Source organism: Mustela erminea, chromosome 15 (assembly GCF_009829155.1).
Source record: "Mustela erminea isolate mMusErm1 chromosome 15, mMusErm1.Pri, whole genome shotgun sequence".
NCBI classification, from domain to species: domain Eukaryota; kingdom Metazoa; phylum Chordata; class Mammalia; order Carnivora; family Mustelidae; genus Mustela; species Mustela erminea.
In genome coordinates this window covers 53,506,728-53,525,145 of record NC_045628.1, presented here as the reverse complement: position 1 = coordinate 53,525,145, position 18,418 = coordinate 53,506,728, and the positions used below count along the sequence as shown (strand labels likewise).

General features: G+C 44.0%; 1 protein-coding gene across 8 annotated transcripts in view; it reads right to left on the bottom strand.

Annotated features, from left to right (window-relative positions):
* The window catches only part of DGKH (diacylglycerol kinase eta), a 204,830-nt gene extending 193,223 nt beyond the window's left edge, over positions 1 to 11,607 (bottom strand). For 5 of the 8 annotated variants that reach the window (XM_032314575.1, XM_032314568.1, XM_032314574.1 and 2 more), the window contains exons 1-2: positions 11,232 to 11,520; positions 4,239 to 4,442 (exon numbers count right to left, since the gene is read on the bottom strand). In XM_032314575.1, coding sequence (XP_032170466.1) covers positions 4,239 to 4,442; positions 11,232 to 11,291 — 264 coding nt within the window. In that variant the 5' untranslated portion in view covers positions 11,292 to 11,520. The other 3 variants (XM_032314572.1, XM_032314571.1, XM_032314570.1) reach the window with 3 other exon arrangements.
* Between the last annotated feature and the right edge of the window lie 6,811 nt (positions 11,608 to 18,418).

The window sequence follows — 18,418 nt, the reverse complement described above, 5'->3', positions numbered from 1 at the left end:
GGAAAGCCCCAGGGCACAATAGCCAGGGTCCACATTGGCCAAGTCATCATGTCCATCCGTACCAAGATGCAGAACAAGGAGCATGTCATTGAGGCCTTACACAGGGCCAAGTTCAAGTTCCCTGGCCGCCAGAAGAGCCACATCTCTAAGAAGTGGGGCTTTACTAAGTTCAATGTGGATTAATTTGAAGACATGGCTGAAAAGCGGCTTATCCCAGATGGCTGTGGGGTCAAATACATCCCTAACTATGATCCCTTGGACAAATGGAAGGCTCTGCACTCATGAGAACCTTGGCACTACCCCCTCCCGTCAAATTCATGCCCACCAATAAATCCAACTTCCTGTCAAAAAAATAAAAATAAATAAATAAATAAAAGTCATCATCTCCACTGCAAAACAAATAAACAAAACTGAGATTAGTGTTGTCCTAAAACAACCATAGAGAACTTCCACAGAGAAGGTCCATAGAGAATGAGGTAATTAAATGATAATCTATCAGGTTAGGCCGAACCATATGAAATTTCCCACATTCAACCACTTCTTCACAGCTTCGTGGAGATATAATTGACAAACAAAATTATATTTAAAGTATACAATGTAATAATTTGATAGACATACATATTGTGAAATAATTACCACAATTAGGTTAATTAACATAACCAGCAAGTACCTCACTTAATTAATGTGTGTGTGTCTGTGCTCGTGTTTAAGGATGCTTTAAATCTAGGGGTGCCTGGGAGGCTCAGTCAGTTAAGCATCTGACTCTTGATTTTGACTCAGGTCGTGATCTTAGGGTCATGAGATCAAGCCCCAAGTCGGGCTCTGTGCCCAGTGGCGAGTCTGCTCAAGATTCTCTCTCCTTCTCCCTCTGCCCGCCCCCGCTCTCTCTCTCTTTCCTCTCTCTCTCTTTCTAATAAATAAATAAACAAAATCTTCTTTAAAAAGTAGGAATGCTTAAGATCTATTCTCAGCAAATTTCAAGGATACAATACAGTATTGTTAGCTATAGTCACTATGCTGCCCATTAGATTCCCAGAACTTATTCATTCTAGAACTGAACTGTTTGCACCTTTTCAACAGCGTCTTCCCAGTTCCCAGACCTCCCAGGCCCTTGGCCATTTTTGACCTACTCTTGACCATTTCTGACCTACTGACCTCACAAATTCATGTAGTTCAACCTACCATAATGGAATACTTCCCCACCATTAAAAAGAATGAGGTAGATGTGTACACACCATTAGGGAAATGATGATATTCAAACTCCAAACAAGACACAGCATTGTGCACAGAATGTTCCCACTTGTACTTTTTAAAGAAACATATGTACATTCATAGACATTTTCTGGAAGTATACCAAGAAAAATGCCAACAATTGCCTCTGCGATGGAGACTAGAAGGTCTGGAGTGAGAGGGAGATTTGACTTTTCACAGAATACCCTCCCATCACTGAATAGCCTCTCACACTGTTCAATATCTTATTACGGGTGCACGATACTTATTTCAGTTAAGAAGTACCTGGATACTCTCCACATGCCACAATTAATTTAAGATTATTCAAATTATTTAAAACACAAACCAGCATTTACAACAAAGAACACTTTAAATAAGGTAATTACTTTGGTGGCCTTTTTTATCCCAAACCTAAACTAACCAGACAACTTCATGATCATAAGGCTCTTAAAGGAAACCAAAATAAATAACATGTTTTAATAATACCTATATATATGAAGCATTATATATAACTGTATAATATATACATTATTCAGTTAATAAATATTTTTATTTCTTTTTTTAAGATTTATTTATTTATTTAGAGAGCACGTGTGCATGAGCAGGGTAGGAGCAAAAGAAGAAGGAGAGAGAGAATCTCCAGCAGACTCCATACTGAGTGCTGAGCCCTACACAGGGCTGGATCTCATGACCCTGAGATCACATCCCATCTCATGACCCTGAGATCACTTCCACATTGAGTGCAAATCAAGAGCCAGAGGCTTAACCAACTGAGCCACCTAAGCGTCCCAGAACTGCTTTCTGTCTCAAAACCCACTAGCTCTCGGGCTAGTCCTGGTCTCACTCTCCTCTAGACATCTGTGGAGATGATCAAGCAAGCACAGTCTTTTTCTAAAAGATCTTTTCCCTTAACTCTTACCTGGACCATAATTGAACCGGTATTAAATTTAGGAAATTTAATACAGGCTAGGAACCAGTATTATATTTAGCAGTTCTCACTTTATTAATCCTCTTACTGTACTAGCTCTCTTCCCTGAGAATCAATATGTGTGATAAAGAGATGTAACTGATGAAATCTGTAGCATATATATACAGTCTGGATGGAGGTGGGAGGGGCACACAGAAAGGCTGAGGCTCACCCGACTCAGGAGTTTTAGGCCTGGATCTCAGCTGCTCATGTATGAAAATGCTGATGAAGTTACATGCACTTGTATGAGTTAGTATAAAATGCAGGACTTCTGAAATTCAATACATCTTGTGAAATTTAAGAAATATTTCATTTAATGATCACTATCTCTAATCATGGGGAAAAAAAAACCTGTGCTAAATATTTTTATTAGAAAGCTAAATGGAAAACCAATAATAAATGAACTTTAAAAATTTATACTTAGTCTTAAAAACATGCCTTACCCCAAACCATAGATAATATAAAATTTAAAATATATAAACTTAGCTATTACCATGAATTCATGAGACCTACAAATTTTAATTGTACCCCCTCAAATTTGTTCTTTAACTTAATTCAAATTAGAGCCATCTCCAAATTTTCTTTCAAGCATTATAAATGTACTGGTAAATTTTGATACGTTTTGCATGGAATTTTAACCATTGCATAAGAATCTAAAAAATATGCCACTTTTTAAACCTGCCATTTTGTTCACTAGTAACAGTTTCATGAACTTTTTTAAAATTGAGATTTCAGATGTTAAAGGCACTGTTAGAAAGTCACTATCTTGTTTAGCCTTAATCTTCTAAAAACATATTAAATCCAAATCCTTAAGTTATCACAGTTTTTATTAAATGAAGAAATGTCACTATTAAAATTAGTTACAGTGGGCAGTTAAAAAAAATGACAGAAGCAATCTTTGACTCTTTGCTAAGGGCATCTTGTTACCACTTGCATGTGCTTACCTCTATTTATTCTAGAAAATAAGGATACAGGCTAAAAAAAACATGATTTCATAAACATGTAATAAAAGTTCTACTCTCATAGGAGTCCATTGATCTTAAAAAACGAATTCTCATAAAACTAAGTATAAAATTAACTTTTACAGATTTACTTTTAATGAGAGCACACAAGCCCAGTAATTTCATTGGTTCTCTTCAAATAACCTCCTTAAAGTACCCCAGTGATTAACAGACTTCAAAAGAAAGATGTGTTTTAAAGTACGATGAAAACTTTAAAATATAAATAACCCTTCAGTGTGGTAAGCATTTCCTACGTATATGCCCAAGATCTATTTAAAACTCTTCAACTTTGAGCTCTCAAAAGCATCTGCTACAGACACACAAGTAACAGCACATATTACACAAGGCGGTTAATCTTCGTTAAGATAACCGTGGCTGTTAAGATCTGAACCCCGCGCTGAGCAGGAACCCACTACTCAAAAGCCTGGCTTGCTGATGTGTCACGCAGGGTGTTCAACCGCCAGCATCATTTACACAGGCGTCGCGCCTGGACTTCTGCCTTCCAAATGGCAGCGGGAGGTAAGGCGGCTGTCTGCTGTCACCTCCCCACCCATCCTTTCAGAGTGGTCCTGGGAGGAGACAGCTGCTGCCCACGGGAAGGGAAGGGGGGCGCGTTCTGCATCTCTGGCTGGTCGGCCTGCACCGGGATCCCTATGCAAGGCACATACTCCACCCAACCACCGCACTCAGGGAGGACAAAAAAATAAAACAGTCCTTTTAAGTTCCCTGGGTGGGAACTCTCCAGAGCGCTTCAACATTTTCCCACGCTCCCGCCGAGCCGTTCGTTCCCTGCTCCCCCAACGCAGCCGCCAGCCCCCGGGAGCCCACCCTGGCGGCCTCCCGTGCCGGCCCGGGAATCCCTTCCGGCCGCGCGGCGGTCCAGCTCCCGCCGGCCCCGCCCCCGGGTCAGGCCCCGCCCTCACCTTGCGCCCCACGTTCCCGGGATCTCCGGCGCGCGCTCCGAGCACCCCAGGCGCCCTCGCTCCTCTTCCCCGCCCCGAAGCCTCCCGCCTTCCGCGCTGCCCGAGGGCTCGCCTCACCTTGGTCCGGATCTGCCCGGAGGTGGACACTTTGCGGATCAGTTTCTGGGGTCCCTCTTGCTCCGCTTCGCTGTCAGAGGAATCGTCTCCGGGCCCCGCCGACGCAGCGGCGGGGGTGACCGCAGCGCCGGCCCCGGCGGCCGCTCCTCCCGCGGCGCCCGGAGGGTGGTGCTGACCGCTGGCCCCGGCCATCCTTTCCGACTCCTGTGGGGACACAGCACCGCCCGGCGGGGGCGGCAGCGGCGGTCAGTGGGTGCGCTCGGTCCGAGCCGGGCCCAGAGCCCCGCGCCGGGCCGCAGCCGCCATCTTCCGCTCCCCCTGCCGCCCCCGCAGGCGAAGGGGCGCGGGGGATCAGACGCCCTCCCAGCCGCGGCCCTCCAAGCCCCTCTACCCAGCTCCAGAGCAGCGAGGGCAGTGGGGCACAGGAGACGCGGACCCCCGCCCGCTTGGGACCCCTGTGTGCCCAGCCTCGGGATGTTACGGGGTTCCTGACCCAGAATACGACCTGCACGGGTAGAGAGGATGGGAGTGACAGAGGGACCGGGGCGACCTACTACTTCCCCCGGGAGCCTGGGGTCCCTAGGATGGACCGGGGGGATAGGGGGTGGGCAGGAAACCTCCGCAGCCCAGCCGCGCGAGTCGGGCAGGGGCTAAGCTCCCTCCCTTGGCTCACAGGGCAAGGACGGCCCCTGGAGTAGAAAGGGAACCTACAGCTTCCTCCCGACTCCCTTGGGTACACCCTGCCACCCCCAGACCTAGAATCTCTCCAGAACCTTGGGCCTCGCCGCACAGTTCCCACTGATTCAAAGCAGTTCCGCCTCCCCAGATGGCTGGGCGCTGCCCCTCGTCCGTCTCACGACCCCTCAGCGCATCTCTGCTGAACCGTACCTCTCCCGCCTCTGCCTCGGGGTTTGGGTCCTCTCAGCAATCCCGACCGCGGCGCTTAGTTTCTGGCCCACCCCCACCTCCATCCGGCGCACACGGAAGAGAAGAGCATTTTCCGGGAGGTTCCACTCCGCTCCGAGAACTTTTCGTTCAGAAAGAGCGATCCCTTTGGCTAACAGGAAACTGGGAAGGGCGTGGAGAGAGCGCAGAAACAAGAGAGTACACACGGCCCGAGACCACAGAATGCAAAATAAATGTCTAAACTGAAGCGCCCGCCGAGACTGCCTGGAAGAAAACAATGCACCGAGACCATGTGAACACCCTTGCCCGAGCACGAAAACACTGGAGGTCCTGGGAGAGCCACTCCCTAACCCGGACCAGAGCGGGAGGAAATGCGATCAACAGGCTGCGGCCACCGCTCACAACTCGTCCCAAGCGAGAGGGCTAAGCCGGCACTTGGAAACAGCAGCCTCGCGGCGGGGTGTGCACGCCGAGCGTCAAAGAACCCATGTAGGTGTGGGAGGGCTTGGGGGAGAAGATACTAAGATGACAGATTCCTCTTGTCATCCACGGAGAACTCTAAACTTAGCTGTGTTTTTAAGTAGGGCAAAAAGTCCCCGCCAGACTGTGGAGACTCTTCACACTTCAGTAAAGCACTTAATCTCTTCTGCGTGTTCGTGTCCTTCAGTCCCCGTTCCTAGTTTTTCAGTTGATATGACCTTCTACTTTTTCAGCTGACATGACCTTTAAGGGTCCTCCAAACTCGCATTCTATTGGAGTTTTGTTTCTTTTCAGTTGTAATCTTACTCTCAACACTAATTTGATTGCTATGTCAAAATTAACAGTTCGAAGAGGTTAGAAGAAACAATATTCAATCCCAATACTATATATCCGCATTGCTGATTAAAATGTAAAATGTGCCTGTTTGAATCTTCAAAGACAGGAGATTGCTGCCTTGAAATACTAACTGATGGAAGCTACTTCTCCAGCTTCTGTTGTCCTCTTTAGGAAGGGAAGGAGCTAGGCAAATTAAACTTTTAAGAGCCCTTATGGTTTTGTAAATATGTGATTCTAGATCTACACAGAACATATTGTTGTGACGGGAATTCTTTAAGAGAAAAATAACCAAAGTAACGGCCTTCAGCCCAACCTGTCTGGTCACTGATGAGTCCAATGGTTTGTCAGTGTAGATAAGAACACTTAGCAAAGGGCCTTTTGAAAGAATAAACCCAGTTCAGACCTCTCCTTTAATGACGGTGAGGCCCTAATCATGAGTTAGGACCAAAGTCAAAATCAGGTGATCACTATGCTAATATTCTATTCACTTCAGCACACCATGTAACAAAAGTTAGTTTGTCAATTATTATGTTTGTATTCACACTTTAGGCTTTCAAATTTTATATAGTAACATGTTCCTGAGTCCAGATAGAGTGATTAAACTGAAACACATTGTTGAACACCCATGCCCATCCTGAGATCTGAAGAAGAGGGCTGAATACATTTCTCATTCTGATTCAGACACTGACTGCTGAAAGATACCTTAGAAGTGTTTCATGTGCAAGAGTTGGGCAATTAATACCTCAAAGTGAAGGTATTTATACTCCACTAAAAACTTAACCTCAGTTGTACCTGCTCTTCAAAGACTCCTATAACGAGTTCTAAAACTTGGTTGTGACTTTGAAAGCACAGCCAGTCTTAGCCTACTCATGCTAAATAAATTATCCCTGCTCTACAGTTTCCCTAGCACATAGAATGCTCAGAGTGAAAACAGTGTGTAGGCAAATGAAGGAATGTCACTTCATTTCCCTCAAAAGGCAGTTCATGAAAACCCTCTTTTCTTTAATTACCTCTTCTGAGGAGACTGTTTCAAGTAATACCTAATGTAAAGTACCTGATCCATTAGATTCTTTTCAGTTCTTATCTGTAAATTAGAAGTTTCTAGAATGAATATCCAATCTGTATATCATATACCTGCAATGCACTTCATTTCTGCTAAAAATATAATAGCAATGTCAAGAGCACCATATTTTCAACCATTTTAATGTAGCTCAGAATGGCAACTGAAACAAATTTCAAATATGTGGCATATTACATTATTTCTTCAATTTACAAGATTCCCTTGACTTTTACCTTACTTGGTGTTTTTAGACTTTATTCAAATAATTTCTTAGATGAGTCTTACGTATTTATTATTGTTACTCTGAAATCTTTGTTTGATACATAACATATCACAAACACGCTATTAAAAACTTGGACATAAGCCATGCAGACACTGCATTTGGGATGAAATGGAAATAGGAGCTACCACTAAATTAGGTTTCTACTTTATAGGGCTTTCTGCCCCATTTAAAGAAGGAAAAATTATTACTCTGAAGATGTATAAATCACAGCCAATTCTCATTCTGATACCAACTTTGTGAATATTAGCATTCACATATTCACACGGATAGATATTTTAAATTATAGTCTTATTATTGATTATTACCTATAACAAAAAAGTTTAATATCCATTTGCAACCTTTAAGTCCCTTATGGTCTATGCTTTTATGTTAAACACTATATCACAAATATGTAGAACTCTACACTTGTGTACTGAAGAACCCAAGTCAGACTTTCAAACAGTAACATTCTAGGACTCATACTCCTAGTCAATGGGAACCATGCAAAGAACACTGCAGGCTGAATAAGTACGGGTCTGCTTTCATTCAAACTTTATAACTACTTCCACAATATACTATCTGTTATATATTTGAAATTCAACATTCAAAACTTTACTCCATCAAAATTTTCTGGGTTGTTACTTGAATAAGAGATTTTAGATTCATCATGATAGCAGCTACATGTACCTAGGGGTATCCCTGTACCTGAGGCAAAAAACCTTTTGTCATCTAGGCCTAATGCACAAATGTGCTTGTAACCTATCATTTATATTTTGGCCCCTTTTCCTTTGAAAATCCTCCCTTGCTAATTTTCTATTAGTTTTAAATCATTCCATCAAAGCCAAGTAGATAAAAACCATATGGAAATAAAAAACAAATTTTAGTAAGTAAAATGTACCCTAATGTCCTAGTGTCACTGTCTGAGGTCTGCTTTGTAAATACTCCCACAGTTTCTGAGTTTTGGCTGGAATTCAAGCTACCCATCTCCCCACCCCTACCCTAGGACATCATCTATGAGTAAGGGTTATTTCCCTAAATGTCTTCCCTCCCACCGCCAAAATATTTTTGTATTGATTAGGAATTTAGGTAATGCCTTTCTGCCCACGGATTTGATTACATCCCAAAGCTAGTATTAAGGAAAATACACAGAAGCCCGAATGCTAACATTTATCTTCTTTTAGGCCTGATGCCCTAGCTGGAGTAATGATAAGGCTAACTATTTGTTTAAATGCCCTCACTTAACTCAATAACTTCATTTTATCTCCAAATACAAAGAATGTCATGAAGCCCAGTAGCTGACCCTTAGCTCCAGACATGGGTACATTGCAAGCCAGAAGTTCTGTTCTCTTTACTACTATTCAGCATCTGTTCCTGAGATTATGTTTACTCATCTGTCTGAACAGTTCTAGGTAGAATCGTATCATCATGTTTTAGGTTTCATCAAAAAAGAACAAAGAGAATAAATCCTTATAGGTACGTCTTTATACACAATAAGGAATAATTCAGGGTCTATGTGTTGTGAATATTTCCTATTCAATATTAAACATTCTTATTATAAATATAAAGGAGTATACTTTTATGGTAAAGTATTAAAATTGTTGATATTTGAAATCAGACAGTAGATTTTCAATAACTGCCAAATGGACTCCTAGTCAAAGCAGATGTTCTTAGCCCATGGTCTTTGAGGGTCCACCAACTGGGCTTCAGGAATTCTGACCCGCCTGAAATTTTATTATTATTCTTATATGCGTGTTGCATAGATACATTGTGTGGAGAGACGCCATAGCTTTGGTTAGATTCTTTAACCCACTGAGCCACCCAGGTGCCCCAACTCTGGTTAGATTCTTAAAGGGCTCATTGACCCAAGATAAGTTCAGAATTCCTGATTTTGATGGATTTTGTGTCCTTTCAAAACATGTTTAGACAAAGCTGATATTTCCTCCCTCCGATTCAAATACTTAAATTAACATTTAAGCATTCTTCCCCGCCCCCCCCCAATTTATCACCCTGTTTCTTGTCTATGCCACTTTTCAGTAACTTGGGTTACATTTTTTTAAGGAACTTAAATGAGAATTCTTAGACATACCCATATGACCACAGGTTTGCAAATAAAATCACTTGGTCAAAGTATCATTTTGTGCCACATACATGAGATCTCTGAAGATTTTTTTTTTAACTGTCTGAATTTCAACTCTTAACATATATGAAACAAGGCATTCTGTTAAGAATGTATGCTCTGTGAAGATGCAAGGATTCGTGTTTGGGTTAACTGCTATATCCAAAAGTCCTGGAACACAGTAGGTGAGGGATAAAATCTCTGTGGAGTGAATAAAAAGGCCTTCAGTGTTTAAAGAAAATAAAACCAATTTTTTTTAAGGAGAGTTCTGCAGTCTGGAGAAAGCATCACAGTTCATTCACACATTTCTGTTAGGGCTCTAGTTTTAAAGGCAAATAAACGAGCACTTTCATTTTTGTCACCTGAAGTAAGGCAACATTAAACTTTTTCTCTATTTTTCTAGGCATGAAGTAGTTCTGCCATCGGTCCCCTAAAGCAAAATACTATATAACAGGGCATTTTTCACTGTGATTGGTGTTGGCTTAAAGCATCTGGGTTCAAAAGGGACTTCATATAGGAACGTTTAAAGCTTTAAAAAAAAAAAAAAAGTAACAAAACCAGGTCAATGAATTTAGTTCTCAGTGATCTTTGATTTAAACTTCAAACAGAATTGTAGTTTTAGTTTCAAGAACAATTTAATCCCCAGTGATAACCACAATAGAAGAAATAGGAGCAGATGGGCAACCTAACAACATGTTCAAATTTGCAAAAGCAAAGACAGCTGCAGATACAGATGGGTCAGAGTCCAAGGACACTTTTGAAAGGTCGGGAAACAAGAGGCAGAGAAATGCATTTGGGCAAAGGAGCCTAGAGTGTACCTACTAGAAAAGAAAAAGGAGAACCAAGCCTGACACCTGACCTAGAAACTCTTAACAGGCAGAGGGCCAGTCTGAGCAGACACGCAGAGTCCCTGGGAAAAGAACATCCGAACACGTTGAACAGAACACGGGTGAGGCCAGAAATTTCAGACGAGGGTTTCCAGACAGGTTCAAGAATTTCAACCAGGACGGAGTAGCAAACATCGAGGCAGGGCGTGGAGAGCCAAAATTCGATGCCAAGGAAAAGGCAGCCCACACAGGATTACAGAGCTCTGAGTGAGACGGGGATTCCGGGGTAGAATCCCTGGAGGGATGTGAGATGGTTCTGACTGTCTGAGTTGGAAGAGAGAAGGAAGTTGGAGGAGTTTGAGGGAACAAATCCAAAGCCCCCCGATCTCTTCCTCCTTATCCTCACACACGCAAAACACACGCACACGCTCCTCTCGGTCCCTGAAATGACCCGGCCTCTGGGTGGCATGTGCATGAGATCGAGGTTAGCTCCCCGCTTCATCCCGGGCAAAACCCTTGAACCCCGGGGCCGTAGCCGCTAGCAGGAGGCGTGGCTCCAGGGTCCCAGCCGCCAGCAGCCTGTGGTCGCCGCGGTCCTTGGGAACCTGTGCGCCCAGGTGCCTGCCAGGGCGCGGTCTCGGGAGGCAAGAGCTGTCTCCTCCTAGCCCGCACGCTGCCCCCAGAGTCAGGGATTCTCCTCTCCCTCCTCCTACCCTCCGTGCTCTAAAATCAAGTCAAAAGTTGAGGAGTCGATGAAGCAAAGGAAACGGTCCTCCGAGGGCCGTCGTCAGCGGTTCACCAGCGGCCCCTCCGGGAGCGCCTCGGCTGGCCGGACAAAGGCGCTCCGGGCGGCGCGCGAGGAGGAGCCCGGGCGGCGGAGGAAGCGCTGCCCCGGCTGGGAAGCAGCTGGGGACCTCATCCCGGGCCATTTCCTGAACGGAACCCGGCCCGGGCGGGGGGGAGCAGAGGAGAAGTGGGAGGGGGTGGGCGCGGGCGCTGTACCCACCGGTTCCTCCCAGGCCGGGCTGCGGGCGCCGGGCGCGGGGCGCACGTGCTGCGGCTCCATCGCGCCGCCCGCGCCCGCCGGCCCCCCGGGCGCGGGGACCCGGGCCCCCGCCGCCGCAGCCGGGGCCGCTGGATGCGCTTCCCTCGCCGCGGTCCTCTCGGCCGCCGCCGCCGCCGCCGCCGCCGCCGCCCCGGCTCCTGCCCGGGGCCAGCCACCGGCCCTCCCGCCGTCTCCGGCTTCCGCCGCGCTGCGCTCTCCCGCCCCCGCGCCGGTCCCTTCCTCCTCCTCCTCCTCCACCTCCTCGTCCTCGGTCCAGCTCCGAGCGGTCCGCTCCCCGCCGCCGCTGCCACCGCCTCCCACGGCCACAGAATCCGCCCCTCGCTCCTTCCTCCGCCCCCGGCTCCCTCCCCTTTTCCTCCCCGCTTCCCGCCCCTCCCCCCGCCGCCCCCACCTCCCAGCGGGCGGCCCGGGACGCACGTGACCCCCCTGTCAGGCCTTATAAGGCGCGGAACCGAAAGCGGCCGCCGGGTGGTCACGGGCACCGGGCGGCCCGGCGGACGCGAGCAGGCGTTCCCGGGGACGGGCTGCCGGGCGCTCCGGGAGCAGCGGGGAAAGCCCGGGCTGGGCGGGTCGGCGCGCTGGCCACCGAGCGGCGGTGGCCCAGAGTCCCGCGAGACGCCCCCGGCACCCCTCTCCCTCTCTCCCCTCCCGGTGCCCGCAGCCCGCGCCCGCCTCCCTCCGAACGCCGGCTGCCGGGGCCGCGGGCACCTCCCCTCCTGCGGGCGCTGAGGCTCGAAGGAAACCGCACTGGACAGTTACCGACGTCCCCGGAGCAGGGGAGGTAGCTGCACTCCAGAGCCGCTCGCGAACCAGCTGCGCCGTATTCTTTGTGATGTTAAAAAGATTGTAGATGGGTTAGCCTCTGCGGTAGGGTTTGAGCTGGAGAGAGTGCTGCCTTTTATTCCTTTTTAATGATTAACGGTTTCGTGAAAAGAAATCCGGCCACGGAGTCGATACGCCTTCCAGTTCCAGCAGTACATTCATATTAGAGAAAGGGACTGGTTCCCAGTGAGTGCTCAATAAATGGCAAGTCACCTCCTCCGGCCCTTTGAAAACGTTACCAATGGCGTTTCCGATCATCTTTCTGGCGTGGAAATCGGTTTCCATCTAGTTCCTAGCCAAGAATGGCTTTTCACGGGTTATTCCCTCTCCTGGACTTCCAGGCTCCTTCTATCAGCATCTTCCCAGGGCTCTTAATCATGTCAAACACATTCACACGTTTTTAAAATAAACTGAAAACTAAGAACACTTACTGGATCCAGTCTGCCTCCAGTCCCCACCTCCTCCCACCTAAGCTTTTTGGGAGATAAAGGCCGGTTCCCATTATTCTCACATACATATCTTAATCTACTACTCATTTTTCCCTGCAGACTTCTTCCACCAAGGCGGACAAAGGCCATGTGTGGCTTTAAAAATAACCTAAACAATGAGATTGTTGTGGTTTTTATTTTCAGTTCTCTTCTTACTTAACCCATCTGCAGCATTTGTCATTGGAGACCTGACTTTTGTCCTTGAAACTATCTCTTCCACTGGCTCTTTTGACACTTCTGTCTCCAAGTTCTCCAACCATTTCTTGTTCAGCCCTCTTGCCACCTCTTGCATGTTGGAGTGCCAAAATAGTCGGCCCTTGCTCTGTTTCTAATGCTGCCTGGTCTGTGCACACCCACCCCTGAATGAATTCAACTACCAACCATGTGCTGATAACTCATAAATGGCCATCCCTACCCCAGATCTCCAGTTCCCTAAAGCCGATTCCTTACCAGAAATTTCTACCCTGACGTCCCATGGACCTTAAATTCAGCTTGATTAAAACAGAAGGTAAATTTCCTGCCAGCTGGTTTTTCTCTCATCTCATGTTCTCAGTAAAAGTCTTCATAATCCACCTAGTCACCCAAAGGAAAAATCTGAAAATTGTCCCACACAACAGAACATTCCTATCACCCTCCTATCTACCTCCCTCCATTTCACTGTTCTTGCCTGGTTTCAGGTCCTTTGTTTTAAGCCCAGAAATACTGCATTTCTTTCCTTAATAATCTCACTGTCTCAAAGCTGGTGGGACCTCCACCACCACCATCTCTCACACTGTGGCCAAAGTAAGCCTTCTAGAATGCAAAATGGAGTGAGTCATTCCCTGAATAAGCCCTTCTTAGAGCTCCCCACTTGTTACCTGTAGGATGAAGTCCCAGTATCTTAGCCAGTATCTATTTCTCCAGTCTCATCAAACAACTCTGAGCTCCTCACATGCAGTTCCCCGTAAGGCCACTTAATTTTATGCTGTGTTGTCTCATGGGATACCCTTCCTCTTACTCAGCCTATCCAAACACCTGCTTATCAGGATTCAATGTAAGAATCACTTTGTTATGAAATCTTTTGACCCTGCTGCAGGTTAGAACTAGCCCCTCACTCTGGATGAAATGCACACCCCTCTACCCCCATCACAAGGCCTTGGAAGACTTTATTAAACTCATTTTTTTAAACTCATTTTTTAACATATAGTATCCCTGATGAAAAGTATTATGACTGACTTATCTCCGTTTTCCTAGTTCTCAGTAGTTTCTGATGTATCATAGGTACTCAGTAAAGGTTGAATAAATTAATTATGTGATAGAATTGGAGTCCATATTTTTATAGCTATGGGAAACCAGTTTTCTGTGTATTATTTCATTTAATTCTCACAATTCTGCAAATAAAATATTATCATCTTTTATACTGATGGAAATTGAAACTAGGTAAGAATAAAGCAATTTGCCCAAGGTGCCACTGTATGAAGTGCAAAGCCAGGACTATAATCCATTTGCCTAGGTAAATTAGCTGCATGTTTATCTGCCCATCGTTTTTTCACCTTAAATCTTATTTTGCCCGCTACCATAGTTTTCTTTTTGTTATTGGTTGCCTGGTATATATCTTTTCATCTCTTTATTTCCAATCATTCTGAGTCATTATGTTTTATGTGTATCTTGTAAATAACGGTATTTGAATTTCGGTAGTGTTAACTCATTCTGAGAGTCAGCCTTTTAGTCGGCTATTTTAATCAGTTTTCATTTATCATGTTTATCAATTAGGGTAAAAGGTGATTGTAAGAAAGAGATCCTTCCTCTCTGGCTTCTCCCAATCACAATGTTTATTTCTCTTTCCTGAAACAGTCTTAGGATAAGTGGTCCAGTTTGTTAGGGTGGCCCCTTTGCTCTGGATTGCTATTCTTTCCCCTAGGGCATTGCCTTTATCTACCTGGGAGAAGCCGGTTAAAGGAGTTAGTTCTAGCTCAAGGAAAGAAAAGAGTAAAAAGGAGCATAAGCCTGACTTCTTAAGCCTAAATCCAGAAATGACACACTTCTCATCTGCTCATGTGACACTGGCTAGAACTTAGTTACATGGTTAAACCTAGCATCAAAGAAGCAGGAAAATGAAGCCATTAGCTGGGTGGCCATGTTCCAACCAGAACTCTATGACCGTGGAAGACAGAGAACAGACCTTGGTGAAAACTAGCATTCTTTGTTACACCAGGAATACCATCTTTGGATTTATTACCACCTTCTCATTTTGTATTTATTTAACTTTCTTTCTCTTTGCTTCTTTTTTGCATCTTTCTTGCCTTCTATTCCTACTGTTTTGGAATTTTTACCTTTTATTTCAATTTTTAGTGGTTACCCTTAAAATATGAACATTTATACTTATCATCCAAGATTCCATAAATAGCTTCAACCCCTTCCTTTAAAGATGATCTTAAACAAAAATAAGTAAAACACCTTAGTTCACAATTCCTATAAGCTATGTATTGCTATATAGTATCTTTTTTTAGGTCTTGCATATTTATTTCTTTTTTTTTTTAATTATGTTCAGTTAGCCACCATATAATACATCATTAGTATTTGATGTAGTGTTCAATTCATTCTATCTAGTATTTTTTTATTCCCTATGTATCTTTTAGCTCTTCACTAAATTAGTCATCACCATTACTACTTTTATAATTATTTGATTAATTTTCCCAACATATTTTCTCAGTGATTTTTCTTACTATTTGCTTTTTGTATCCCATCCTTTCCTTCTGGGCTCAATTAATGTCTGGTGAAGTATGTTCTTCAGTATTGTTCTTCATCAGATCTGCGAGTAAAATTCTCTGTTTTGTCTCTCGCTCTCATATTATTTTCTCTCACATTCTTGAATCAGAATTTCGTCAGCTAAGGAATTCTAAGCTGGAAACTATTGACTTCTGTATCTCGATGTTACTGTTTCATTACCTTCTGGCATCTACTATTTGGTGATAAAAGGCTGGTCAGTCTCATTATTATTCCTTTATAGACTCTTTTTTCACCATAGTAACATTTTTCTTTTTTCCTTTCGTTTTTTTTCCAGTTGATGTTTACATTAGTGATTTCTGTCTCGGTGATTTTGTTTTTTAGATAGCTTATTCAGGACTCAATATGCATCTTCAGCCTGAAGACTCAGGTTCTTCTTTAGTTTTGGACAATTTTCAGCACTTAGGTACTTCAAATATTCCTTCCCCCCACTCTCACCCCAAGCGTTGCTTTTTGTTTTGTTTTGTTTTTTTCCTCTATTTTATGTTTCTGGAACTCCTATCAGGTAAGAGTTTGAGTTTCCCTTTTCTCGTGTCTTAATTTTTCTTCCATGTTTCTGCTCTTTTTTCTCTGTGCTGCTCTTGGGTAATTTTCCCAGATCCCTTTGATTCTCTCTCTCAGATTCTCTTTGCAGCTGGATTATATACTCTTTAATATGGGCATTGAATTTTAATTTATTTACATTTCTAAAATCTTCATTTCTTTTCTTTTAAAGTCTACCTGCTCTTTTTGCTCATAATATCTTACTTTTGTTCTAGAGTCTATTCTTTCCTTTATCCCTTTGGACATTTTAAACACCTTTACTTAAAAGTCCTTCAAATTGCTCTAATATATCACTCTTACCACAACTCATACTGAGTAATGTATAGAATCACTGAATCACTATATTGTACACCTGAAACTAACATAACACTATGTTGACTATACTAGAATTAAAATTAAAAATTTAATTTTTAAAAATTGTTCTAATATCTGTAGTTAGCAGAGTATAAATTCTCCCATTTGTTGCACTAGCTAAGTCAGAATTGTGGTGGTATGTTTCCTTGTGCGCTTTCTAGTGTTTTACTGTGAGCTTCTCTTCAGTGGGACTTGTTTTCCATGATGGGTGTGCAGCCTCTGTGAGGTATTACATTTGACCCAGGGACCTCCAAGTTTTCCTGGCTCACTTACATGTCTGGCAGCGGATGCTGGAAGGCTCAAGCAGATGAAGGGGTTCCTTGGGTTTCTCCATTTCTAAGAGGCTTCTCTGTGATTCTTCTCACTATGGTGGCTTCTGGATATCTGGATTGACTTCTTACATATACAGGATCAGGGTTCATAAGGTGTATGTCAAAAAAGAACAAGCCAGATGGGTGGTGTATTCTATTACGAACTCCCTTCAGAAATCATACAGTATCAACTTTCACCAAGTGAATTGAATGGAGTTGTCACAAGACCCTGCCCAGTTTTAAGGGTATGGAACATATGGACCTCAAACTCATCAGTGGGAGGAGTATCCAAAATATTTTAAGAGGAACGTTAGGATGAGGTATATCTACTCGTGCAGTGCTCTTTGGAACATCTGATCTACCACAGTGATATATGTTAGTGAATTTCAGTGTTACATGTCTGGGCAACCAGAGGTTAATTCTCAGATTAGATTATATTCATAGAAGGATATTCCTTCTCTCTGACCTGGGACCTGGAGAGCATGAGTTAGCTCCCAGCAAGCTAAAATGCGAGCATAGAGCCTTCTCCACACTGAAGAAGCACAGGGCTGCCACATCTCACTGCCCCAGATGGATCTTTTATGGAGCCTATTGGAGTCTAACAAAACCTCCCATAGAAATCATCTGACAGAGACTCTCTGCTTAAGGCTTGTACTTGAAGCAAGTTTACAGATTACATCTTAGTAATAATGCACTACCTGAAGCAGGAAATAGAAATCATAGCCTTTGGTCCATTTTATCAAAGTAATGTGGGGCACACACACAAAGAAGTGCGATAGCAAATCCAACTTTTTGCGGCTCACATTGGCCGTTATCCCTGCTGCCTTAATAAAGAGACCCTTCGTGGCTTTTCAGGTAGCAGGGTGCTGCGGGTGTTTTCTACTTATTATAGACCACAACTTAGGCGTACGAATTCTACAAATGATTTTATCTCACTCTTCTGCCCTCATCCCACACAATTTCATGAGAAAAACACTTAAAAAATCAAACATTTGTTGACTATGAATATAGTTAACTAAAAAATACAATTAAGGGAAAAGGCAGGTTTAAAAACACAACATATAACATATGTAAATATTATGTAATGATGTATTAAGAAGTTTGGCAGGATATACCTCAATGTGGTTAGTTACTACTGGTGGGCGGGTAGATTCCGCAATCTCTTGTATTTGTCCTTTCTCGTTTTGTTTGATGTCTGGTAAGATTGTGCACGTTCTTTGATTTTCTTATCTTCCCACAGTAAGTATTTATTGCTTTTGAGAGAAAATTATGAACAATTGGTCATAATTAAACTAATAAAAATCATCATAGTTAGGGAAATATAAATCCTTAAATGCATAATAAAGAGATACATTGGGACTAGGAAATAAGGCAGAGGAAAAGTGAAAATAATCGGGGCCTACGGCTATGTCTTCTAGGCCAGTTGAGGGTGAAGAATTGGGTCTAGAGTTAAAATAAAATGTGACAAATTTCACTGTGATTCAAACTGGGAAATTGTGAGGTTCCCACCAACTGAGCGAAGCCAAGGTTAGGGCTTTTGTGATCCCTGAGAATACAGTCAGTGGACTTCATCTGAGTGGTGGCAGGTGTCCAGCTACTTTGGATTCAGAGTTAGAGTTCTAGATCTCAGGAAGAGGGCTGTCAAGAGCCAAATGGCAGAAATCAAGCCAAAGCAAAATGCTGGGAACTGGGACAAGGGACATGAAGGGAGCGCCGACCAGGTGGCTCAGCACCCAGTTCAGTGGTCCTCAGGGAGATGGGAGCAGGGGCCAATAGGCCAGAGAGGGCAATGGGACCCAGTGGTCAGTGGTAGCCTTCAACACTGGGTGATGGGACAGTGAAT